The 25,081-nt window shown below is 51.9% G+C and overlaps 9 protein-coding genes across 9 annotated transcripts; 4 read left to right on the top strand and 5 right to left on the bottom strand.

Annotated features, from left to right (window-relative positions):
* Positions 1 to 1,144: 1,144 nt before the first annotated feature.
* Positions 1,145 to 2,348, top strand: PG998_000498 (eukaryotic translation initiation factor 3 subunit 2 protein; the record flags this gene model as incomplete). Its single annotated transcript, XM_066867316.1, has 3 exons — positions 1,145 to 1,196; positions 1,282 to 1,785; positions 1,860 to 2,348. Exons 1-3 carry the CDS (start codon positions 1,170 to 1,172, stop codon positions 2,346 to 2,348), a joined length of 1,020 nt encoding a protein of 339 aa, XP_066735731.1. The 5' UTR covers positions 1,145 to 1,169.
* A 1,049-nt stretch (positions 2,349 to 3,397) lies between these two features.
* PG998_000497 (adenosinetriphosphatase) lies at positions 3,398 to 7,001 on the bottom strand (the record flags this gene model as incomplete). The annotated part of the gene is made up of 5 exons (XM_066867315.1): positions 3,398 to 3,529; positions 3,594 to 4,517; positions 4,658 to 6,571; positions 6,649 to 6,807; positions 6,915 to 7,001. 5 exons carry the CDS (start codon positions 6,999 to 7,001, stop codon positions 3,398 to 3,400), a joined length of 3,216 nt encoding a protein of 1,071 aa, XP_066735730.1.
* A 1,910-nt stretch (positions 7,002 to 8,911) lies between these two features.
* On the top strand, positions 8,912 to 9,718 carry PG998_000496 (uncharacterized protein; the record flags this gene model as incomplete). The annotated part of the gene is made up of 1 exon (XM_066867314.1): positions 8,912 to 9,718. The coding sequence occupies one exon, from the start codon at positions 8,912 to 8,914 to the stop codon at positions 9,716 to 9,718; it is 807 nt and encodes a 268-aa protein (XP_066735729.1).
* Positions 9,719 to 10,690: 972 nt separating this feature from the next.
* PG998_000495 (uncharacterized protein) lies at positions 10,691 to 10,998 on the bottom strand (the record flags this gene model as incomplete). Its single annotated transcript, XM_066867313.1, has 2 exons — positions 10,691 to 10,759; positions 10,822 to 10,998. 2 exons carry the CDS (start codon positions 10,996 to 10,998, stop codon positions 10,691 to 10,693), a joined length of 246 nt encoding a protein of 81 aa, XP_066735728.1.
* Positions 10,999 to 12,467: 1,469 nt separating this feature from the next.
* PG998_000494 (Tyrosine-protein phosphatase) lies at positions 12,468 to 13,399 on the bottom strand (the record flags this gene model as incomplete). The annotated part of the gene is made up of 2 exons (XM_066867312.1): positions 12,468 to 12,799; positions 12,898 to 13,399. The coding sequence occupies 2 exons, from the start codon at positions 13,397 to 13,399 to the stop codon at positions 12,468 to 12,470; spliced, it is 834 nt and encodes a 277-aa protein (XP_066735727.1).
* Positions 13,400 to 14,036: 637 nt separating this feature from the next.
* PG998_000493 (uncharacterized protein) lies at positions 14,037 to 14,977 on the bottom strand (the record flags this gene model as incomplete). Its single annotated transcript, XM_066867311.1, has 2 exons — positions 14,037 to 14,824; positions 14,896 to 14,977. The coding sequence occupies 2 exons, from the start codon at positions 14,975 to 14,977 to the stop codon at positions 14,037 to 14,039; spliced, it is 870 nt and encodes a 289-aa protein (XP_066735726.1).
* Positions 14,978 to 17,396: 2,419 nt separating this feature from the next.
* Positions 17,397 to 18,181, bottom strand: PG998_000492 (glutathione S-transferase; the record flags this gene model as incomplete). The annotated part of the gene is made up of 3 exons (XM_066867310.1): positions 17,397 to 17,513; positions 17,576 to 17,747; positions 17,802 to 18,181. The coding sequence occupies 3 exons, from the start codon at positions 18,179 to 18,181 to the stop codon at positions 17,397 to 17,399; spliced, it is 669 nt and encodes a 222-aa protein (XP_066735725.1).
* A 1,003-nt stretch (positions 18,182 to 19,184) lies between these two features.
* On the top strand, positions 19,185 to 22,544 carry PG998_000491 (FACT complex subunit spt-16; the record flags this gene model as incomplete). Its single annotated transcript, XM_066867309.1, has 5 exons — positions 19,185 to 19,429; positions 19,517 to 19,601; positions 19,656 to 21,224; positions 21,257 to 21,382; positions 21,433 to 22,544. The coding sequence occupies exons 1-5, from the start codon at positions 19,253 to 19,255 to the stop codon at positions 22,542 to 22,544; spliced, it is 3,069 nt and encodes a 1,022-aa protein (XP_066735724.1). The 5' UTR covers positions 19,185 to 19,252.
* A 1,644-nt stretch (positions 22,545 to 24,188) lies between these two features.
* Positions 24,189 to 24,966, top strand: PG998_000490 (uncharacterized protein; the record flags this gene model as incomplete). Its single annotated transcript, XM_066867308.1, has 2 exons — positions 24,189 to 24,385; positions 24,456 to 24,966. 2 exons carry the CDS (start codon positions 24,189 to 24,191, stop codon positions 24,964 to 24,966), a joined length of 708 nt encoding a protein of 235 aa, XP_066735723.1.
* Between the last annotated feature and the right edge of the window lie 115 nt (positions 24,967 to 25,081).

The raw sequence follows: 25,081 nt of genomic DNA, 5'->3' as shown, positions 1-25,081 counted from the left end.
GCCGTGAGTCGGAGTCGGAACCCGCGCCGTAGAAAAACTTTGTCGAGGGCCGCAGCTGCAAACGCGAGCGCCCAGCCGTGTGTGTGTGTGTGCGTGTGCGTGCCTCAGCATACGTGTGAATGTCGTCACGGCGGCTGCGCCTGGAGACGGGCCATGGCGAATGCTAACCGATAGCGTCATGGCAGAGTGAGTCGAGGGCAGGTTGACGGGTGGCGGCGGTAACGGTGGTTCAAATTCAATTCAGAATTACTATTGGTGCTTGCATACGCTTGCTTGCATCTGGGTAGCGTATCCAAAAAGGGGGAGACTACACAACACGTACATGCCACACAGTGGAAGGGAAAGAAGGAAAGAAAGGATGGAAAGGAGAGAACAAGGACGATTTGAGTATAGAATCTAGACTTCTGGCTGAATCGCTGTCAGGAGTATACCAAAACAGCCATCTAGGTATGCATTATTAGCACATAGATTGATCCAGAGGCCACTTTGCCGGACGTTCATCGGCATTCTGGCTCCTAGCCACGGCACTATGCTTTGGCTGGCACTTGTATGAAACGAAACCAACCATGTCCGCATACTGCTGGTGAGTCCTCAGGCAGTTGCTGGCAGGTAGGATTGGTTAGTAACGTAACCTACCTGCTTATCCGCATAGACACGCTGGTCGACAAGAGCTTATGGATCTGAGAATTGAGTATGAAGGTACCTCATACCTCGTAGTGTGAGCAAGACTGGGTGGTCTAGAAAGGACTGATTGAAATTGGTGTCCCAGGATGTCTATCTATCTGCTGCAACAGCCAGGTCCAGTATGAGTCGACGGATGAATCCTCCTTGATGCTATCTCTCGGGTGACTCAGATTAGTAGTGGTGTGTGCCTGGAGAGGAAGCCAAGGGCATCGAGGTAGGCGTAGGCCTATCTCCGTTGCAGGTGTGCCTGGGTAACGAAACAAAGTAGCCAGCCCACTTCCCGCCTCGATAACCAGTTGCTCTTTTTTTGCACCTGCGTTTCCTCCCCCCAAGCAAAAATAAAAACCCGGTTGATTCTCGGCTGGCAACTTTTGCCCCGCACAACACTGGAAGTCAAGTTGCTGCTTGTCTAGAAAACTCGCTGTCTACCCCACGACAACTGCCACCAAGGAGATCACGAATCCCTCCAGATAAAAACCGCCAACATGAGACCTATATTGCTCTCAGGTCACGTACGTCGCGAATCCCTCGCCAATTTTGGCTTCTCACCAAGTCGTCCCCGTCGTGCAGCTGCGCTAACATTGTTGCGAAAACTAGGAACGTGCGTTGACGCAAATCAAGTTCAACCGCGACGGCGACCTTCTCTTCTCCGTCGCCAAGGATCAGCATGTCTGCGCCTGGTTCAGTCACAATGGCGAGCGCCTGGGCACCTACAAGGGCCACCAGGGTGCCATCTGGACCGTCGACGTCAACCCGGACTCGACCATGATCGCCAGTGGCAGCGCCGACAACACCATCCGCCTCTGGGAGGTGAAGACCGGCCGCCTGCTCAAGACCTGGGAGTTCCCCACCGCCGTCAAGCGCGTCGAGTTCAACGAGGAGGGCACCCAGCTGCTGGGCGTCACCGAGAAGCGCATGGGTCACCTCGGCTCCATTGTCGTTCTCAACATCAACCCCGACATCGACGGCGAGCAGAGCGACGAGAAGGAGCTTACCATCGTCTGCGACGAGAGCAAGGCCACCGTCGCCGGCTGGAGCTACATGAACAAGTACATCATTGCTGGCCATGAGGACGGCAGTGTCAGCCAATACGACGCCAAGGTACGCACGCTTCCCGTCTTTTTGACCGAAATGATAATCATGGGCACCATTACTGACACGAGAAACCGTACTAGACCGGCGAGCAATTGGAAAACCTTCCTATCCACGACCTCAACATGCAGCTTACCGATCTTCAGTGGTCGCAGGACCGCACCTACTTCATCACCGCCTCCAAAGACAAGTCGTCCAAGCTGGTCGCCGCCCGCGACCTGGAGGTGCTCAAGACCTACCCCTCCGACACGCCGCTGAACAGTGCCACCATGACCCCGAAGAAGGACTTTGTGATTCTGGGTGGTGGCCAGGCCGCCATGGATGTCACCACCACGGCCGCGCGCCAGGGTAAATTCGAGGCCCGCTTCTACCACAAGATCTTCGAGGACGAGATCGGCCGTGTCCGTGGCCACTTCGGTCCCCTCAACACAGTCGCCGCCGACCCCACGGGCAAGAGCTACGCCAGTGGTGGTGAGGACGGCTACGTGCGCGTCCACCATTTCGACAAGGGATTCTTCGACTTCAGCTACGAGGTCGAGCGCGAGAGGCAGAGAGCCATGCAGCAGCAATAGATAAGCCGCTAGCATATCTCCTGGTTTTCTCATCTATCTTACCCGGTTACTTCCCATTTTCTCTCTCTCTTTCCCCCCGCCGCCAGCTCCTTCGCGCGCGAGCCAAGGGCCCGGAAAAGGACGGGGGGCGAAACGAACGAAAGGGAAATGGAAACGGAACGGATTCGGCGTTGGTAGTCCTCTCTTGTACGTAACGTGGTGGTTCATCTTAATTGCATCTTGTCTGGCGTTAGGGGAAAGGAACAAAGTATCGTTTCTTTTGCTTTACTTGAGCAGGCGAATCGAAAGACAAAAATTGCGGGGGGCGAAGCAGCTGTTGGGACAGCCATCTAGATAGAATATTAGATGGTAGTCAAGACATGACGACGATATACCTCACCAGAATTCGAGTTACGATTTTTCGTCTGCAACCGTGCTACTCAAAAACTAACAAACACCAAAGCAGATACCGGAGCAGCATTCATTTTTGTTTCCTGGCTCTACAGTAGAATCAGTTTGGAAATACAACATGAGTCCGAAGTCAAGCATTTTCTTAGCTGAAAAGATTCGTTGTTCGTAATGCTACCATACGTATTTACTGGTGTCTTTCCCAGGTTTGTCAAAGCAAGTAAAAGTCCAACACCACCAGATCACCATCTTTGTCTATGTAAGTAACCCGAAGAGGACCAAGTCTGCCATGCAGACGACTATCCACTTCAGCCCTGTTCCCCTAGAAACCCATCGTCTGCTCAGTCTTGCCACGCCTATGGCAAGGCAAAACTAACTCATGGGTGAACGGGTTCCCTGTCCGGAACCTGAGATAACCGCACAAAGTGGCGACCAGTATCTATCAACGTCATAAAAGGGGAAAATACGTTATTCGCAAATCAACTCAACGCCTTTTCATCCCTTGTGGGAAGGAGAACGGTCCATTCCCAGGGGTTTACCCCCAAGTCTTTCAGTCGACGAAATGTCGGGAGATTTTCAAAAACGCCGTAGAAATGTGCACACAGGATCCTTCCCATGATAACAACCGTCAAAATGAAAGAACTCGTTACAGAGCAGCAAATTTACTTCTTCTTGCCTTTGCTCTTACCCTTCGGGGCAGGAGCCGCCGACGGAGTAGAGGCAACACTGGAGGCCCGGGACGAAGGGGCTGCCGAGCTGGCCTTGCTGCCTTTGACGTTGTCAAGTGCTTTATTCTACAGTTGCTGTGTTAGCATATGCACCGTATAATGATTCTGGGATAAAAGCTATTAGACATACCTTGACCCCGTTCTTGGACTTCTTCTTGGCAGGTGCCATGCCCAGAATGCTGTCCTCGTCATTCTCTTCATCCTCGGGCTCACGCTTGGCCTTGCCGTTAACACCACTCTTGCTGGGTTGAACGTCCTCGAACTCCTTGACAACAGTAGTCAGGAGAGTAGTGCAACGACGGCTGATCTCAACCGGGGTGCGACTGAGGAAGAACCAATCGAAACGGAACAAGGGGCTGTCGCGAATCTCGTCACGGATCCGATCATACAGGTTCTCCGAATCAAGGCCAAGCTTATCGAGCATCACCAGAAGGAAACGGTCTTCTTCCTCAGTGTAGACCTTTTTGTTGGTCGTTGAGACTGAGTAGTTTACCTTCATCTGCTGCAGCGGTACGCGATACTGCTGCATCTTCTTGCGCAGCATGTTTCGCTGATGCTGAGTCTTGCTGCGACGCTCTTCGCCTGTCTCAATGACCTGCAAGTACTTCTGGTAATCCGCAACCTCGGTATACCGCTGCCAGAAAACCTTAGCAAATGCTTTGATCTCCGCTGGCGTCTTGCTATCGACCTCATCCGCCATTTTCTCATAATTGTTCTTCCCATACTTGGCAGATCCGTTGATGAACTGCTGGAAGTCTCGTCTGTTCCAGTCTCCAAAGCCTTGAGTAGACAATTTAGCCTTCTCCTCTTGCTCCTCGTCATTCAAAGGAGTAGCGTCATCAATTTCTTGCTGGTCGAGGGCACGCTCGGCCTCACGCTCTTCAAGGTTTGTCTCGTCACCGTCCGCCAAGGGAACCTTGTAGCCAATCTCTTTCCGGTAGTAGGCCGTTTCGCGGTCTTGAAGCTCGCGAAGGCGAATAGGGTAGAACTGGTAATCATGGACAGGGACCTGCTTAGGAGCTCGGGGGCCTTTGGCTTCGCCTCCGCCTTCCCGCTGTTACCGTAGATAGCTTGTCGGTAGAACTTGTCGATCGAGTATGACTGTTCCTTGCGTTCACGCTTAGCCGGGTTGATCCAAGTCATGCCAATGTCCTTCTTTTTCTCCCCTGCAGCAAAATTTTCTCCATTCCATACATAAGCGGAACCAGATTCAGAAGAGAAGTTCTGCAAGTCGTCCAGACCGAGCGATTCAAACTTGCTGTTCAGCTGTTTGGTGCGAGTCTCGCCCTTGGCAAGAATTTTGTCGATATCATCATCGTCGAGCTCTGTGCCTTTTGCGGCCAGGCCAGTTGCGCCTTTAGTCTGAAAGACGTTTTCGGCGCCATGTTGAATCATGCTGAGCAATTCGTCCTTGGCAGCTGGGCCCTTGGTTCCTGGTTGGGCACGACCTTGCTGGATGACCAGCTGATCAAGCCGCAGCTTCTGCGCTGCCCGTTCCAGTACCTTCTCCTCAATCGCATCCTCGGTAACAAAGCGATAGACAACAACTTGTTTCGTCTGTCCGATACGATGGGCTCGGTCCATAGCTTGAAGATCAGCCTGGGGGTTCCAGTCGCTGTCGTATAGGATAACAATATCAGCACTCGTCAAGTTGATACCCAAGCCTCCGGCACGGGTGGTAAGCAGGAAAATATATTTCTCTGATCCCGGCTTGTTGTACTCGTCAATTGCGGCAATACGGTCTTCGTGTGCGGTTCCGCCATCAATACGGCAGTACTTGTATTCTCGGAATACACAGTAATCCTCCAGGATGTCCAATAGTCGACTCATTTGGGAGAAAATGAGAACTCGGCTGCCCTGCTTTTGGAGACGGCCCAGAAGCTTGTCCATGAGAGCCATCTTACCCGAGTTGAAGACCAGATGCTCGTCTGTCGTATAAGGCGGGCCAGGCTCGGCACCCTCAAAGAGGTAGGGATGGTTGCAGCATTTTCTGAGCTGCATGACGATGTTGAGAAGACGTGTTTTAGATTCTCGCTTTCCGCCGGCACCGTTTACGGCATCAATATCCTTCTCAAGGATCTTCTGATACCACTTGATCTGCATATCAGACATTCCAATGTACAGGTTGACCTCTTTCTTGGGCAGAAGACTCTTCTCAACATCGGCCTTGACACGGCGGAGCAAGAACGGCCGCAGGACTCGGTGCAGTTGTTGTACAACAGTGTCTTGGTCTTGATCCTGGCCAGAAAACCACTGGTCGAAGGCCTCAGCATCTCCAAAGACATCAGGCAGAAGGAAATTGAGGAGGGCCCAGAGCTCGTGGAGGTTGTTCTGTAGCGGTGTTCCTGTGATAAGTAGTCTGTTACGCGAGTTGAACATGCGGATGACCTGCGAGAGTGACGATTCCTCGTTCTTGATACGATGCGCCTCATCAATGATGATGTATTCCCACGCGAACGTCTTCAGGTGCGACTTCTCTCGCAGAATCATCTCGTAGCTTGTGATGCAGACATCAAACCCGTCGTCGACAAGGCGCTCCTTCATGAGGGTATGGCGCTCGTCCTTGGCGCCCTGAAGAACCAAGACGTTAACCTCGGGAGTCCATCGCTCAAATTCTCTCTTCCAATTGTCCAAGGTAGACTTGGGCACGATAACCAGGTGGGGACCCTTGATATCCATAATATGTCGTAGGTATCCCAAAAATGAGATGGTCTGTAAGGTCTTTCCGAGACCCATTTCGTCGGCCAAGATACCGGAAATACCATTTTCGTGCAATGAGATCATCCAGTTGAGACCAGCTACTTGGTAGTCTCTCATGGTACCCTGGATGAATGCCGGCGACTCGCGAAAGACTGTCTCGGCTGAGCCACCATGGCGTTCGTCCTTGAGAAGCTCGGCATCTTCCTCGGCTTCTGTGCGGCGGACGCGGCCAGTAGCAGCGCCACCTTGTCTGGAACCTTTCTTCTTCGATTTTTCCTCTTCTTCGTTCTGACGGTCAATCTCGATCATGATGTCGCGAATCTTAGGGTTCGGGTTTGTTTCAATGAAATGCCGGAACAAATCGGTTAAACCTAGTAAATAGCGGAATCGGCGGATGCTATCATTTTCCTGTAATGGGTCGCGATCAGTCATGCTGCCAAAACTGCCTTTCCATGCCACGTCGAGCAATAAAAGAGGTGTTTTACCTTTGACTCGCCTAAGGCATCATGCTTCTTGCCAAATATGCTCCTGCGCAGCTGGTTTGCCTCTGATCTTTTCTTACGGCCATCGACAGGATCGCCAGCGACACTACTGGCAGTAGTGTTGGGATTTGTGTCTGAATCTTCAAAAGATTCATCGACCTCCTAAATTGCTGGTGGTCAGTAGAGAACATCGCGGCGACGGCCCCCTGGGTATATGGCACAACCGCCGATCCAAGGTGAACAGAGAGTGGGAAGGATTTAGCACATACCATTGCCTCTCCATGAGACACAGGCTCGGGGGCGTCCGACATTGACGCGTCTACTTCGACGGCGCTGGGCCTTGAGCGGGGCGCCATGGTGTGTGAAGTGTTCTGCCTCAAATTGGGCAAAGTGGTGTGTGTAGGTTCGAACTGCAGCCGCAATTCGCAAGCACTCAACGCGACCCGGCGCGGTTTATCAAGTCGCGACGCGCTTGGGAAATGGCGCCAAACTGGTGATGGACGGTGCGGTTGCGTGAGTCTGTAAGGATGGATAAAGGAGGATGGTGAGGAGGTTTGCTGTCTGTTGTTTAAAAATTCCAGACGCGTTGAATGGAGATGGGGAGGGAGGAGAGGAAGGTGAAAGCACGGCACTCAAGTCAAGTAATAAATTAGCTGCCGGCATCCTGACTGGCTGATGAGGTTTATAGTGGAGCCGAGTTTACGGTCGAAAGCACCTCTCTCCCACCTGCACCCCACGTAGCCATAAAGGAGACAACAGCTTGCCTTACTCTAGCTTTCCAAGGGCTCTTGGCCACTTTAGGGTTCGTTGCTGGATTCAATGCTCAGTGCCTGTTTCCCAGGTCTTTTGCTTCCCAGCAGAGTATCATTCCATATATACTGGTTTATACTATTGTGCTATAGGGAATGTTAGCAACATAGAGATATGAAGTCGAGTCTCTTAACCCAACCCTCCGCATCATGGATAATTCCAGTAAATATGGAGGTAAGGCTGACAACTTCTATCTGGGCATTACTGCTCGTCGTCGTGGTCTCGTTGCGTAGGTTATTGGCCAATGTAGAATTCGGTCTGAGTACGGATACCTAGAAAGAAGGTCTGCACTCCACTTGGATCTCTGCTAAGACGTAAATAAGCTATGCCAATATCCTAAATTGAATGTCAGTGTCAATCCAACACCAGAGCTCATACATCCATCTTGGCCCGTTGTGCCAGCTGATGTGGCATATCTTTTTGATCGCGATAGGTTATTGGTAGGGGCTCTCCCAACCCTGCCCGAGTATACAGGGCCTTGGCGCGTCCGTAACCCATTACGATCATTGCTTTCCCTGTGGTACACAACATGCTTTCAAACGAGACCCGCATCCCCAAGACACATACACGATCTCTCGGTCTTCACAACACCGTCCCCTCGACCCGTTGCTCTGCTTGTCGCAGCTTTTGTCGGCCGCAATGGAGGCATGTATGTGGTCCAAAATCCGAACTCCCAATAAGGATTGTTGGCCAATCACACATGCCAGCATGCCCGCGCTAAACCACTTCCTGTCAGTACCTGGCGCGCACGGATACACAAATCCAGAAGTTCCAACATTGGATGTTCGGAGTCTTTCCTGCAGGCGCCCGGAGCCGGCACGTTTATTGATGCGGCCCGACCACCGACCGTACAATCATTTGCCTGACCCTCCCAAGCTTCAACGCTGGTACGTACCCTGACTAAGATAACCTGTTGCGATGGTCCAAGCCTAGGTTAGTAGGGGGGGTCCATCATCTCCTTCTTGTCATTCCATCACCACCAACTTGTCCCCATTCCTTCTCCCTTCTCCCAGAAACCTGAACTTCATTAACCGTACGAGTCAATCTGTCTGAGAGGCCCTGCTTTATATACACAGACTGTGGTAGAACCCTTCGTCGTTGGTATTCTCCCGATCTTGCTGCTGTCAGGCCTCCGTAATAGGCCGGTCAGATTGATCACAGGCTCACCAGCTTACCCCATACTATCCCACTTCGCTCGGATTCCATATTCGTGGCCCACCAGAAGCGACGCAAGATAGCAAGGCCCCCACTGCGAACAACAGACTTCCAGTCATCGCTGTTTGCGCTACATCAGCAGCATTTTGCTTACCGCCACAACCGAATTGCCTCTTACCCAGACCGACACCACCTGGACAACCCGTACAGTTCATCGGCGAACTACCGACTACTCTACCATCAAAGGAGAAGGCAGAAATTCGGCCCAAGGCTCGACGGTCGCCAGCAGAGCAAAACCATCATGGACAGCAACATGCGGGGAACGTCGCCGACCAAGACTCCTGCCGCGGCCCTTGATTCGCCGGAGCAACTCATGGACGCCTTCAAGACGGCTGCTTTGTCCGTCACCAAACTGTACAAAACATCGGCCGCCGCACAAACCAAAGCCCGCTCCGACGGCTACCAGGACTGCCTAGAGGACCTCTTGGCGTTCCTCGAGAAGCAGAACATCGGCCTGAACGACGGGGAAGGACGCCAAATTCGCCTATGGGTCAACGAGCGATACGAAGGGCGAGACGGTCCCTCCCAGTCCGCTGAAAGCGAAGATGAGGTGGAAAACATGAAGCCCGATGCCGCTCCGGCATCCGACCTTCATCGTTCGAGCAGCAACGCCAACTTGCCCGCACCCCAACAACCACAACCGCAGCAACAAGAAACAAGGACAAACTCGGCCCCGCCTGCTTCAGCTTCGGAGCTCATCAACCAGAAGATTGCTGGCAACGTCCATCTGCCTGCTCCGCCGGCCCATTTTGTCGTACCAACCCAGGATGCCTTCACCTTCCAGTCATCTATGGCCTATCCGTCGGAATCCGATCTTAACATCGCCAACCTCGACTTGTCAGATAACCGGTCTAACGATAACACCAATCACCATCCCGCTACACAGAACTTCCGTCCCAAATCTAGCAGGCCTGGTGCTCGCCCAAAGGCAGGCCATGTCACGGCCAAAACGACAGGGAAGCGCAAGATCAACTTGGCCGAGCTATTCGATGTAGGCAAAGATCTTTTTAACGGAAATGGCGGAGGGAAGCGCAGTAGGCACACATGATGGATATCTTAATATGTCTCATCGTTTACCCACTCGTCCGTCCCCATGGCTCATGCACCTTGCCCATCTGCGACAAGACCTTAGGCCTGTTATGACAGACCTAGATCGACAAATACGCTTCGGGGCATTGGGTGTGGGCACAGCGACGTACGCATCTCTTTTCCTACTGCATTCACATCTGGCATGGCATGGCGGGGCATTACGTGGTATGAGGAGCATCCAAAGGGAGTTTTTGAGGACGCCACTAGCGACTTTCGTTCTTGGCCGGTTGCATAGGAACAAGGAGGGGGTGGGGGGTTTATGGTCTTTTTATTTTGTCCAGGGATACAGAATCATCGGATATATGGCTTGCTTTCTACCACTATGTGGCTCTCTAGGTTAAACATGAACAGCTAGGGGGTCCGCGGGAGGTCTATCTCGTCCGCGACTTGCACATAGAGAATTGCGTCGTTTACTTCGATATTAGAAAGAGCGCATCATTAGACAGTACCACTCGTGTCGAGGAATACTCCTACCACAAAAGTGATTGTGTAGGTATTCGCCTTGCCATTAATAAGTAATCCCAACCCAAATCCAAGAATTGGATCCATCATGTTTGTCATCTGTGCTTTTGATAATGCGAGAAGTGAGTATAATGCCACATTGATTTTCCTCATACAATCATCGAGTTCATTTCTATGTACAAGGACATCCACGACTCGTGAATTCGGTTGCTTATCACGCGTGCCTGCAAGAGCAAACCAGTAAATTGTGAAAACTGCAATGGTTGTATTATAAACGGTGTAGTCGCTTTCATAAAATTCATCTTCATCGTCATGGTATCGTTGTGTTGTACAATCCAAATCCGCCTCCTGACAAACAATGTGTGGGTATCATACACTCCGCGCGCTGAAAGTCGCATTATAGATCGACCTTCTTCTCATCAGCGTTGCCTGATCTAACTGTCTAGGTGTAGAGCTGGGGGCAGCCCGTCTAGTAGCGACGAGCGGTATGGTGGCTGCCACGGCCGTCGGTACCATGCATGCGGCGAGTGCCAGCAGCCTATGATTTTCATATTAGTAGTCTGCTTGGCGAGTTGTCAGGGTTACAGAGGAAAATCTCACCTTCTTGCCGGGACGACGTGTCAAGGAGCCCTTGAGCTTCAGCATGGCTCCGCTGATCTTGTCACCGAGGGTGGCATGACGCTTCTGGTGGTGTACGACCTTCTTGCGCCCGAAGAGACCGCGTCTGCGGGTCGTAGTGGTCCGGGTAGTGGTAGTGTGAGTGTGGTGGTGAGGCATGGTGATGAATGTGGGTATGTTGTAGGGTAGTGATAGATGTTTAATGTGTAAATGTGATTTGTAGTTCGTAGAGCGAATATGATTCACTGCTGGTATGATGGTATGTTTGGATGTAGAGATGGAAATATAAGTTCATTTGAGCGAGGAATATCAAGATATCTTATACCCCATCATCCCCAGGCAGACTCATCGCAAAAGGGAGGTCTAGGCTTCCCAGGGCGCAACGCATCATCCCACATCTACCATGACATCAAACCCTACGTAGCATCCCGGAGATCGACGTTCGCAGACAAACAGGAAAGTGTTCGTGTGGTAGACCCTGTAGCCTGCACACCTAGCAGCAGCCCATATGTCATGCATGTATTAGGAGTGACCCGTTCAGGCTGAACCGCGGTTTGCGACCCGTGATCTAATTAAGGGTTAGATGGACTAGATCTCTAGGGGAAACAGGGGGACCTTCAGAGTCATCCTTATCGGACCCTTGGGGTAGCGACGCTTCCCAGCAGGTTTTTGGATGGATGTGTGCGATCAACGATGTGATGGAAATCCATGGGGAGGGAGGGTTCAGTCGCACAGCACACACATTTGGCGGCGATGCAATAGCGGATCCGGACCCCTATGACGCTAGCAACTGGGGACTTGGTTGGCCAGCAAGGGTCCAATTATGGAGAATGTTTAGCAGCGGCCATGTGGCTGGGCATGATGTCATGGCGGTAAGCCACATATCGGCTTCTCATCAAACATCAAACCTGGAAGCTTGTGAGGGCCCTTTCTTGCTTTTTGGCCCGCTCCGAAGTGACGACAGCCCTATGTGCGGTCCTGGGCCATCTGTTTCGGATTGCTGCAGCTAAGATAGAGTTGGGTTTGGGGCTATGTATGTATTGGTTCCAGTGACCCAGTTGGCGGCCCGTGAAATGGGACAGGGAAAACCGGGAGGTTGCTAAATTGGCTCTGCCACGCAAGCATGTCTCGCGGTTTGGGACTGTCCAAGTATAATGCCCGGTTCTCGTCTTCCAACGACAACGTCTAATCGAGAGCTCCTGAACTATGTTTGTTGAGGTGGCTTTCACTGTATCCCAATTCGACTTTCTGCTTTTATATGCATGGCCACTGCCATAAGTCGCCAGTTATCTACTCGCTTCTTCCAGAGGGTGTTGATGTGGTGCTGGGTAAGAAACTTGGTAAGGCTATATATATAACCTAGGGAATAAAAGAAAATGTTGGTTGAAGAAGCGACCGCAGAGGGAGTTGCCCCCTCTTGCGTTTGAGTATAGCACGCATAAGAATACTACCGCTAGGCTGCACCCACCCGGTGAGGGGAAATAGCTTTCATTTAGAAATATATATTTGATTGTCTGTCAGAGTACGTACGGGTTCAGACATTGTTAATCATTGATTAGGGGTTGGCGAGAAAATAAGCATAAACTTTGATCTTATACCGGTGAGTTTCTTAGGTGTCCAACCAACCCTCACGAGGTCGTTAAGTTCTTCTTGATTATGGCCACATCATCTACCGAGAACCCGAGTTTCTCTGTGACGAACTTCTCGAAGCCACCATAGTCTCGCTGCACCCCGTTGACAAACGCGTGCCAACTGGCAGCCGTCAGACTGCAGAGATTCAGGAATCCCGGCTGGTCCTCGCTCTTGGCGTGCGTTCCGGCCATGGCGAACGCAAGGAGATGTTTCCGCACGGGCTCCGTGCCGATGCGGGAAAGCAGGTAGTCGAGGGTAACTGTGTCCGGCGACGCGCCCGCGAGGGTGAGGAGGAGCCCTGAGATGACACCCGTCCTATCCCGTCCAGCTGTACAGAGCATGTATATGAGCACACTGACCATTTCCACATAACAACATGTTTACGAAAAGATATCGTCACGGGGACTCGACAAAATTTTATCTTACCGGTGCAGTGGTACATCAAGGGATCCGAAGGCCTGTCCCGGATGTGTTCGAGTATATCTTTCCAGGCGGCGGAGTACACGTCAATGACCTCGAGATACATGTCCTCGTAACCCGCCTCGCCAACGCCTGAGACAAACTTGTCCAAGTCGGGCGTAGAGTCCGGGCGGGCGTTCCTATGCCAGGTGTTTTCGACGCCCTCGATCTCGGGGTCCGGGCCCTTCTCTCGCTCTTCGGGCGAACGAATGTCGAAGACTCGCTTGATCCCCAGCTTGCCTGCCATGACAGCCTTTCCGTTGTCAGTTAGCGTGGTGAGAGCGCCGCTCCGGTATATGAAGCCTGCTCGGATAGGACTGTCTGGTACCAAGCCCAGATCGCGAGTGTTGAAGCTTCCGTCAACAAAGACGAATGGGGGATTTGTGATAACGGGGCCATATTGCTCTTTGGGTATCTCCTGAATGGTGTCTGTCTCGGCAAGTTTGCGAAGTTCGGATGCGTTGGCCATGATGAGCTAAAGGTTGGTCTACTGCGGTTCACGGCTCATGAGAATGTTTTAGAAGAAGATAGTTTCGTAACGTATGTTTGTTTGTGGTTCGTATGGCCTGCCAAGCAACTCGATGGTGCTTTATCTGAAACGAGCAAATAGGCAGTCACCGCTCGACGTAGCTTGTCTTAACCTACCAGCTGAAGAACCTTGCTATGTCCAGTCACTCTTATTTCGCATAATTAGTACCCCGCCCCCGCAGTATACCTTGGTGAGGTCTGCTAGAACCAGTGCACTTGCCGTGACAGCACAGAATAAAACAATCATGGCAAGATTAATGTGTCCCATCGGGATCATAGTCTTTACTAGCATGGGAAAACTATATATTCATACGGTAACGAACGTGTTCATCGTCATTTGATCAGCTACTCTACCAGCCAACTGTGTATCATGTCCCCACAATCCTTGCTGCGGCACGACATTGCCTGGGGATAATTCTTGTGTACTCTTATAGAGGAGAGGTCTAAGTAGACGGCCCTGGCATTAAGAGGAATAACGTGTATGAATTACTTTGCTCTGTCTTTCGATTATGTTTATCTTCTCATGTGTCCCCCCTACGCAACCAGTTGCCAAGGGCGCTTGCACTACTGCATTACAACTACTCGGCCTCCTCAGCCTCAAGGCCGCGAGCGAAGCGGCGCTTGCGGAGGTTGAACTCGATGGCGCGCTTCTTGGCGGTGGTGCTCTGGGTGAAGACGGCGGAGCCGCCGAACGGGCCGGCCAGGGCGGCGTTGTTGAGGCGAACGACGCAGACATTGTTGGCGCCGCCGACGGCACCCTGGCACGTCATGCCCTGGGGCATCTGGACAGCGACAGGGAAGTCCATGACCTGGGCGGCCGAGAGCCCGCCGAGGCCGAGGCCGGGGACGTTGGTCTTGACCGTGGCCTCCTTGAAGGCGCCGACGTCCTTGCCGCCCGAGGTCGCATCGACAGCTGCCGTCAGCGGTCCGGCACCGTCTTGGTTCACCTGGTGGAATGTCATCATGATGGTGCCGTCATCCGACGTCGTGGGCAGGCCGCCCGACGTGGCCATGCCGGTCGCGGCCTTGACGCCCGTCTCGAGGGTTCCCTTGGGCGTCTTGATGCCGCCGTTACCGGCACGGACGGCAAGCTTGGCGTAGCGGGCGCGGTTGTTTTCGTGGAGCTCGCGAGCGCTCTTGACGGCCGTCGTGTTGCCGCCTGCGCCGTCCATGAACATGGTCATCATCTTGGCGGCGTCGACGGGTCCGCCCTTCTGAGACCGCCCAAGAGCCGAGGCACGCTGGGTGCCGAGCTCGCGCTGGCGAATGATGGAAGTATCCGCCTCAGAGCCGCAGCCAGGGGTCGGGCAATCACGAGGAGTGCCGTCAATGGTGGAGAGTCCGGGGAGCTTCACGCCGTTGGCCCCTGGTGCATCAATTATTGTTAGTTTTATGCGCTTTATTGATGGCATGGCCTATCTGGAGGGGTGACCCTACCTTGAACCTCGGTGATGACACCATGTCCAAAAACATTAGTGACTGCGAAAGCAGAGAGGAGGACGGCCACGTGATACTGCATCTTGATGATTGGAGGAGATGAGGCGAGGTCCAAAAGAACAGATTTAAGAACTGAAAAATATTGGGAGATGAAGATACAATGAAGGAGCACCAGGCTCGGAGAAAGGAAGGCAGGAAAAGTGAAAGTGATGAGCTAATTATGCTGAAAGTTGACGATGATGGATAGTGAAGAAGAGAGTGGCTGTTTTTGGGGAGAGCTCGGCTATCTTATAGACGAGAACCTGACTGACAGGTTTTGGTAATTCTGGCTCAAACTCCTCGGTGGCAACGCCATTCGATCGCCCCCCGTGGAATTGTCAAAGCTGGGTGACAGCTGAATTCCAGATCGAAGCCCCCTAACGTCGAGAAGACGCAAGGTGCAAGGCTTGTCTCGTAGTAGAAAGTAAACAGCCTCATGATTGGACCTTAAATACATCAGGTGAAGCATCAGGTTAAGTCTCAGCCGGAAGGAGGAAGATCTAGTGGCTAAATTGGCTAAAGAATAAGATACAATTGTGAACTGAAGCCTGATCTTCGTGAGATGACCTCCTAGAATAAGGGTGCGAATTTGAAGACGACGAGGATCTGGCTTGGCTAGAAGGTGCACTGGTTGGTTCCCGATCTGAACTTATTCTGTTTCTTCCTCGTTTGAAAAGGGACGGCGTTTGGAGTGTATGGATCATGGACGTCGTGCCTTCCAATCTCAGCGGTCGTTGCTCCCAATAAGGGTATCGTGGTCTGAAGATGACAGTGGCAAGTTTGTTTCTTGCCAGACTGGCCACCTATTCACGAAACAAGGGGCTTAAATCTCTTCTCGAATATCTGGCGTGTTTCTATTCCGGCAATAAACCTCATGAGACGAACGGGATGCCTCGAACCAACGGACCGTGGACGATTGCCAGTTTGGTATGCCTGCAGGTAAGTAAACAGTCACCGAAGATGCCTCTAGTAAGAAAGAAGCAACAATCCAACCTCTTACGACCACGAAGAGTTCATCCCACCAAAGATGCAGCCCCGGGTTCAGTCAGGATGGTCATCTCACATGGAGAGACATGGCCAGGCAGGCTCATCAACAACTTAACCTTCTCCGTGAAACAGCTTCCAGCCCTTAGCAATATAAGTGCTCGAGCGCATACATACATTTTTGATAGGCTGTTCACTTCTATAAATGCCATAAATAGCAACCGAACACGATCCAGTATGCCTGCGGTCATATTTGATATAACTTTGTTTCCATCTCAACTCCTGCATGTTTGACATTGACATGCTGTTCCAAAATGAGCGGCCGCACCAGATGGACCATTCACCACTGATAGTAGTTGACTGTCGTCTGAGATTGTGCTGATGTGGCAGTGACTAACCTTGTCTGGCTTACAAACTCAAAAGCCGCTCACCTTGAAATCTGCCACCTTATGGCGACGCATTAGAGCCCAAGTATACATATGTTGTTAGCTGCGATTCCTGCACTATGAGGTTTTCCTGTATCCTTGTGGGCCCTCGAAGAAACAATGCTGGCGGTACACATGTTCAGGGGTATGTATTACGGGCTTATACACACACAAAACCCGTATCCTGGGGTATTATCTCCCATTTCCTATCACGCCATATCCGAAAGACGCACCAAATTGAAGTATCAATGGTTTATCCAAGACGTAATGGCCCCTAACCTTCTGGTGGAACTATGTATTCACTCGATTCACCATCTCGAATCGAGCTACATCGAGTTGTCATCGAGTTCCAAGGAAACATTACCTGTCTGTCCATAAACTCGGTAGCTTCATTATCTGAACAATCCGCGGCCAAACCCTACATATGGTTATGATTTGTCACGTAGAACATATTTGACGTACTCTATCAAATCTCAAATTTAGGATCAGGGCCGAACAGTGCTCTGACTATAAGCATGGAACTAAGCATGAAGTTACAAATAACTGCCAGACGAGATTGGAACTGTTCGAACCACCCCTAGTTGCGGCCAACGCAATCGAGGCTACTCATAATGATTTTGGACGAAGAATTGACAGAGTTGAACAAACCGAGAAACCATCTAAGCTGTCAGAACCGACGAAAAGTTAGGCATCGAAAAAGGAGACACCCGTCCACACAACTTCATCATCGCAACCTGTTCACTACTACCGCGCAGCAGGTCATTTTTCAGTCTCTAATGAAGCAGCGTACAATGCAGATATAGCTGCTTAGGTACACACTAGATGAGTGTCTCATTTTGTTGTTGATAATGTTGCCCCTTTCAGAGAAGAACTGCCTTCATCGAGAATGCCCCTTTCGACATCCTCCCAGGACTTTGCTGATGTCGATGACGATATTCATAAGCATTTCGGAATAAAACCCCGATCGTGATACTACCCATATCTATACGAAATAGTAATCCACCTACGGTTGCCTATTTCGTAACGAAAACTGGCTGCCAGACGTCACACGCCTCAAGGCTTTGGTGCTTCGGAGATCCTCTTGTACGCCTTAATAACCTCTGGGAGTCCTGCCATATTGGAAAGCCACTTTGCGACATTGGGATAGGGGTCTAGACTGACTCCAGCAAACTTGAAGCATATCCAGTAAGTATTTGGTCATCAGAACTATTGCGAGATTAGAGGATAACTACCTTGTGCTGCCGAACCCAAGGCTCGAATTGGAAGTCGACGGCCGTGATGCCGCCAGGGATGATGCTTTCCGCAAGGGTTTTCTTAAGCTGGCCCTCGAGGACACTGTAGCAGCGCTCAGTCTGCTCGATGTATCGCTTCAATGCATCTTCGTTCTTGGTTGAGTTGTAATGTCTGTGGTGGTCGTCAGGGACTTTTGCGATTTTGGCGGCCCATCAAGTTACTTACCTGTACCAGTTCGTCTGGCCCGTCATCGGGCCCAGGGTAGTTAGGAGAAACATGTTCCACTTGTCAAAGTCGACAATGTCTTGCTCGCTGCTGCCCCGGGGCCCAAGCTTGTTGTCCTTGTCGTAGACGCGCAGCAGGTAGTTCATGCAGGCGCCGGACTCCCAACTGACGACGCCCGTGTTGGGGTCCTCGAGGGCCGGCACCCGGCCGTTCTCGTTCAGCTTGAGGAACGCGGCGCCCTTGACGCCGTTCTGCGGGTCATCGCCGAAGTCCCACAGCTTGACCTCGTACGGCACCCCTAGAAACTCGAGGGCCTCGGCGATCTTGATGGGGTTCGGCCCCGTGGAGTGGGCGTGCAGGATGAGGGGTTGGGGACTCATTTTGATATAGATTTATCTCTCGATGGATTAATTGACAGGTCATTCATATGAAGGACAATATGAGATGTTGGATATTTGTAATGCTCTTTGTCGACCTCATCCGAGTGTTCACGTCATGGTGGGGACGATGCTCGTTTACTCCAAATCTATTACTCTATCATGCGGGGAAGGTAGCGATGAGGCTCATCGCTGGAAGGTGAAGCATGAGACATACTCAAGTAAAAATGTTAGGATACAATATTGTTTTGGTCCAGCACACCAGGCGGGCGGGTGGTAGGACTGCAAGTAGTTGGTAGTGTGCTGTCATGGTAAGCACGGTATGTCTTGTGAGATGATGATTGAAAGTCGCATCCACGTCGCGACTGGGCTCGTACACACGTAGTTTAGACAAGAAACACCATAATTTCCCTGGAAGAATTTGAATGAGAGCGAGGGTTAGTCGGATTAGAATGATCAAATAGCCTGAAGCCTGAGATTCGAGTCCTTTTTTCCCAAGAGCACTTGGCCCTCTGTAAGAGAGCTGACATAATTGGCGGTCATATCGCGTAGCTTCAGCTTCACGAACGCCTCACCCGCAATTCCCCTACTTAAAAACAAGTGCCAACCAGACGACGTACATGCCATCAAATTATTCACTTTAAGACGGGTTTTCAAGAGGACATTCATCAATCATCCACCATCCATCCATCAACCAACAACTCGATTTTTTCCTTTATTTGATATGAGTGAAATATTGGAACATCAGCTGCATGCACCAGCCACCTGAGGCTGCCGCCTAGCAACCGAGATTCAAACCCCATTAACTTTTAAGAGAAAGGACGCGCCAAGCTACAGCTACAGGACGTGCTGGATCCCCACTTCTTTCGCGTTGCAGCACCTGCACCTTTCGAAGCCGCCTCGTTACCAGAAACAGAAAGGGAGCTATTGGGCCAATTCTCTCTCCCATATCTTTTTTCGACAGGGAGGCACGCCGTCCTACAGCCTTTCCCTTCTGTCATCCAACTTCAACAACTCCAGCGTCGCACATCGTCATCTCGAATTTGCGCGATTTGAATCGCGTCAATCTTCAGGATGGCTGACAACGTCAAGATCGACGGAAAGCTCTTCCAAGAGCGCATCAACCATTTCGTTGGTGCCTGGAAGAATGACAAGCGCGCCGGCGACCAGGTCTTCTCGGGAGTCTCGTCCATTCTCATCATGATGGGAAAGGTCGATGATCCCGTTTTTCACAAGAACAATTCCATGCATGTACGTTCAATCCCCGGTTCTGCGCTGCCTCTTGCGCAACCACCCGAGACCACCCGAGGCAAATACTGACGATGCGTGCGCTTCTAGTTCTGGCTCCTGGGATACGAATTCCCTACGACCCTCATGCTATTCACCATTGACTGTCTCTACATCATCACCACTTCCAAGAAAGGTACGAATTCTGCCATCATTGGCCAGGACTTGAACTGACTTTTCTTCTTCGCAGCCAAGCACCTGGAACAACTGAAGGGCGGCCGCTATCCCATCGAAGTCCTTGTTCGAGGAAAGGACGCCGCTGAAAACGAGAAGCTCTTCGCCAAGATTGCCGACACCATCAACGCAGCTGGCCCGAAAATTGGCGTCATCGCAAAAGACTCGTCCAAGGGACCCTTCGTCGACGAGTGGAAGAAGGTGTTCGAGGACAAATGCAAAGACGCCGAAGTCACAGATATCTCGCCCGCCCTCTCAGCGGCTGCCTTGGCTGTCAAAGATGAGTCAGAGCTGCGTGCCATGAGAGCCGCCTCCAAGGCCTGTGTGGCCCTGATGAACCCCTACTTCCTCGACCAGATGTCCGACATCCTCGACCAGGAGAAGAAGGTGAAGCACAGCACATTGGCCAACAAGGTAGATGGGAAACTAGACGACACAAAGTGGTGGAAGACGGTCGAGCTTCCTAACAAGCAAAAACTCCCCTCCGACTTCGATCCGGCTAATCTCGATTGGGATCTCGGCCCAGCCGTACAAAGTGGTGGCAAGTACGATCTCAAGCTGATCGCCGAACCCAACGACGACCCCCTGCACGCTGGTATCATCATTGCTGGCATGGGCTTGCGATACAAGTCATACAGTTCCGTTATTGCCCGAACATTCCTTGTAGACCCCAACAAAACACAAGAGAGCAACTACAAGCTCCTCTTCGCCGTTCACAACATGGTTCTTAAGGAGATTCGAGATGGCGTCAGCGCAAGTGACGTGTACAAGAAGGCTATCGGCTATGTGAAGGCAAAGAAGCCCGAGCTGGAGAAGCACTTCCTCAAGAACGTCGGTGCCGGCATCGGTCTGGAAAGCAAGGATGCCACACTCATTCTCAACGCCAAAAGCTCCCGAACCCTGAAGGATGGAATGGCTCTCTGCATCACAACGGGCTTCACCGACATTGAGAACCCACAGCCCCAGGACAAGCTAAGCAAGACGTACTCATTGGTCATCACGGACACAATCCGTGTGACTAGCACTGAGGCCGTTGTTTTTACTGGTGACGCTCCTACTGAGCTTGATGCTACCTCGTTCTTCTTTAAGGACGAGGAAGACGAGAAGCCAACGCCCAAGAAGGAGAAGAAGGACGGTCGGGTGGGTGCTGTTGCCACTAAGAATATCACCAACACCAGATTGCGGTCGGAGCGCACCGCACAAGTAAACGAGGACCAAGAAAAGAGGCGCCATGAACATCAGAAGGAGCTGGCAAACAGGAAGCAAGAAGAGGGCTTGGTCCGGTTTGCCGAATCCATCAATGACCAGAATGGCACCGAGGTCAAGAAGTTCAAGAAGTTCGAGTCCTACAAACGTGACAATCAGTTCCCTTCCAAGGTCAAGAATCTCGAGATTGTCGTGGACCAAAAGAACCACACGGTCATTCTACCGGTAATGGGTCGAGCAGTGCCTTTCCACATCCATACCATCAAGAATGCTAGCAAGAACGATGAGGGCGAGTGGTCTTTCCTCAGAATCAATTTCCTTTCGCCAGGTCAGGAGTTGGCCGAAAGGATGATCAGCCTTTCGAAGACGCGACGGCTCAGTTTGTTAGAAGCTTGACCTTCCGTTCTTTAGATGGCGACCGCTACGATGAAATCGCAGCTCAGATATCCAACATGAAGAAAGAGGCGACCAAGAAGGAACAGGAGAAGAAGGACATGGAGGATGTCGTCGAACAGGATAAACTAGTCGAGATAAGGAGTAAGTTGGCCGTGTACTCTGCAACATGACGTTTTGCTAACGATTTCTAGATCGACGTCCTGCTGTCCTCGACAACGTGTTCATTCGTCCCGCCATGGAAGGGAAGCGTGTTCCGGGCAAGGTTGAGATCCACCAGAACGGTCTTCGATACCAGTCACCTCTCAGTAGCCAGCAGAGGGTTGATGTGCTTTTCTCCAACATCCGCCATCTCTTCTTCCAGCCATGCCAGAGCGAGTTGATTGTCATTATCCACATTCACTTGAAGGATCCTATCCTGATTGGCGGCAAAAACAAGAAGACAAAAGATGTGCAGTTCTACAGAGAGGCTACTGACATTCAGTTCGACGAGACTGGTAACCGCAAGAGAAAGTACCGGTATGGCGACGAAGACGAGTTCGAACAGGAACAGGAAGAGCGCCGACGCCGGGCTGAGCTGGACAAGCTCTTCCAGAACTTTGCTAGCAAGATTGCTGACGCCGGAAAGAACGAGGGATTCGAGCTGGACATGCCCCTGCGGGAACTCGGCTTCAACGGTGTGCCATTCCGCAGTAACGTCTACATTCAGCCTACCACAGACTGCCTGATTCAGGTGACAGAGCCACCTTTCATGGTGATTACACTCGAAGACATCGAGGTCGCCCACCTGGAACGTGTGCAGTTTGGGCTGAAGAACTTCGATCTCGTCTTTGTATTCAAGGACTTTGCCAGAGCGCCCTTCCATGTAAACACCATTCCGGTGGAGTCGATCGAGGACGTCAAGGAATGGCTCGACTCATCCGACATTGCCTTCACTGAAGGACCCCTCAACCTCAACTGGCCCACCATCATGAAAACGGTCACAGCCGATACGCACCAGTTCTTTGTTGATGGCGGCTGGAAGTTCCTGGCTAATGACAGCGATGACGAGGACGCAGAGGAAGAGGATGAGGAGTCGGCATTCGAGATGGATGATAGCGACCTCGATGAAGTTTCGGAGTCGTCCGAGGAAGATTCGGACTTCGATAGTAACGCATCTGCCGAGGCTAGCGAAGAAGACGACGATGACGACGAGGAAGAAGGTGAAGACTGGGACGAACTTGAGAAGAAGGCGAAGCGCAAGGACCGCGAGAGTGGACACGAGGAAGAGGAGAAGAGTCGCGGCAAGAAGCAGAAGCGTCGTTGAGACCAATTTGGACTAAATGGCCTGTGTCTACCTGGCTCGGCGCCGCTATTCACGAGAAGGGGGCACTCAGCCAGGATACAAGGCAGTAGCTTGGCGATCTTTTATGGTGGGCCAGATTCTACTCTGCCTTACGCCAGCATGGTAGTAGCTGGCTTGGTTTGCTTGGAGTCACGTACAATACTGGCTCTCGGTTGGCATCTCCTGACCTTGTGTGTATGAGTTATAGGATCTGATAGCAGAGACACGGAAGTCTCTGAGGAAATCAGTACGAGGCAGCCTACGATTGCGAAGCTTGAGCTACGCATCATGAGCTGCTTCTTGGTTGAGCAGCCTGGGATATCGACATCGTTTGGGCCTAAGCAAGGGCGTCTGTAGTTCTACACTATTAATGAAAAAAACGGCGTATTGGTGTTTTCAAGAGTATTGTTGTTCAAGATCATGTTTTGTGGATGTCAGACATGCCGATGTAACCTGGTTGGTCAGCCTCTGACAGCTGCAGCGCGATACGTGCATAAACCAATATTGATACGTGTACATAATCTTACGAAGACGAAGGATAAGCGGTACTTGGGGGTAAACTAGCATCTCAGACCGTTGAGCGATGACAGTTCAGACGGGGTGTTGAAAAACAGGGAAACTGAGGAACTGGAGTTGGAGTAGAGCAAAGCAGATGAAGCGGTCCACTTCTACCCGTCATCCACTGATGTGACGGGGAAAAGGTCGAGGAGGTCGAGGGAAAAAAAAGGTCCAGGTCCAGGTCGAAAGCGCATGCAAGGGCCGGGCCAGCCTAAAAACAGCCCTAAAACAAGAAAAGCGCAGCCGACGTCACATTGCATCACCTTCAATCTCAAACATGCCAACCAGTTTCTCTGCCAGCAGCCAGTACCGCCCGCGGCCGCACCTTGGTACTGCCTTGGGCTACTTGGGTCGTGACTAACGTAAGAAATTGTCCGTTGCTCCAGTCCAGCCTAGTCCACGATCGACGACCAATCTCTCCCGTGCTAGCGAGTCAAGTCACGATGGCCTCTCCATCGGTGCCGTTGAGCCGGCTCTTGGCAAATCCCCCACGACCCTTGCGCGTCCTCATCGGGGGTCCTGGGGCTGATGGAAGGAACATGACGTAACGTGTCTATGTCGTGTCAAGGTCATCCAGGCTAAGCATCTCACTACTATCCAAGACTGGAATGAGACAAATTGCTTTGGGCTTGCGATCCGGCCTGCGCACACCAATCAAGTGCCTCCCCTGTTACCCCTAGCCGCATTGCTTGTTTTTTCCTTTCAACATGGGCATGGATGGTGGTGATCGGGTGACGGCACACACAGAGCAGTCGTTCGCAACATGGACAGGACAGGTGGGCGCCGCTGCTATGCGATCATATGTATCGGCAAGGGTCTGGGGTTTCAATCGTAGATGTCTCTGGCCCTTATAAGTTGACGACTTCTCCCAGACATTCCTCTCAATTCACAGCATCTCAATTCAATCAATCAGCTCACTCTCACTTCTTCGTGTTGACTTATACGACGTGTTTGCGTTGCGCATTCGCCCATAAGAGCAGGGACTTCACCTTTCCGCCTATACCCCAACGACAAGTACTCCTTACTAGGGTATAATCACACACATCGCATCTCGAACCCAGAGACACTATGGCACGCACCGGCTTCTTTCACCACATCGGCAGTTTCCTGCTCTTGGCCGCGACCGTCCTCCTGATCGTCACCTGCATTTCGGCGCCCGTGATCCACCACCTTTCGGTGCTCAAGGTCAGGGTCAATGACGCCAGCGACAACCGTGGAACCATCGACTTTGGTACTTTCGGCTACTGTGTAGACAATGTTGACTCGTAAGTACCCATCTCTGGATCTCATAACTCGTTCCATAGTCGATCAATACTGACATTGATTCTTCATAAGATCCGTCAATGGCTGCACCCGCTCTCACGTCGGTTACGACGCCGCCTCCATCGTCCAGCGCGTGCCCGGCAGCAACATCGACCTGAGCGACGCCTCGGCCAAGACAGCCAACGCGTTGACCAAGGTCATGGTCCTGCACCCCGTCGCCTGCGGCCTGTCCTTCATCGCCTTCCTGCTGGCCCTTGGCGCCGGCATCGTCGGCTCCTTCCTGGCGTCGCTGGTAGCGCTGCTGGCCTTCCTCGTGACTTTGGTCGTGCTCATCACCGACTTCGTCGGCCTCGCCCTGCTGCGCAACGCCGTCAACAAGAGCAATCAGGCCACCGCCCGCTACGGCGCCGGCGCCTGGACCCTGCTCGCCGCCGCCGTCTGCCAGCTGCTCGCCACCGTCATCGTCTTCTTCACCTGCTGCAGCGCCCGCCTGCACAAGAAGCGCAACCGAACCAGCACCGCCACCAAGACCGACTACGGCAGCCCGGCCCGCACCACCAGCACCGGCCGTCGCTGGTTCTAAACGGGACGCAATGCCGTCACTAGACACGCGCCTTTCTCCCTACCTCATCAAAAACACATCATTAGCAAACATTGTCTGCCCTAAACCAATAAATCAACATGGCGCAGAATTACGA

Source organism: Apiospora kogelbergensis (genome assembly GCF_038363985.1).
Source record: "Apiospora kogelbergensis strain CBS 113332 chromosome Unknown utg000001l_segment0_segment0, whole genome shotgun sequence".
NCBI lineage: Eukaryota > Fungi > Ascomycota > Sordariomycetes > Amphisphaeriales > Apiosporaceae > Apiospora > Apiospora kogelbergensis.
Note: the sequence above shows the minus strand (reverse complement) of the source record. Positions and strands in the feature narration are given on the sequence as shown.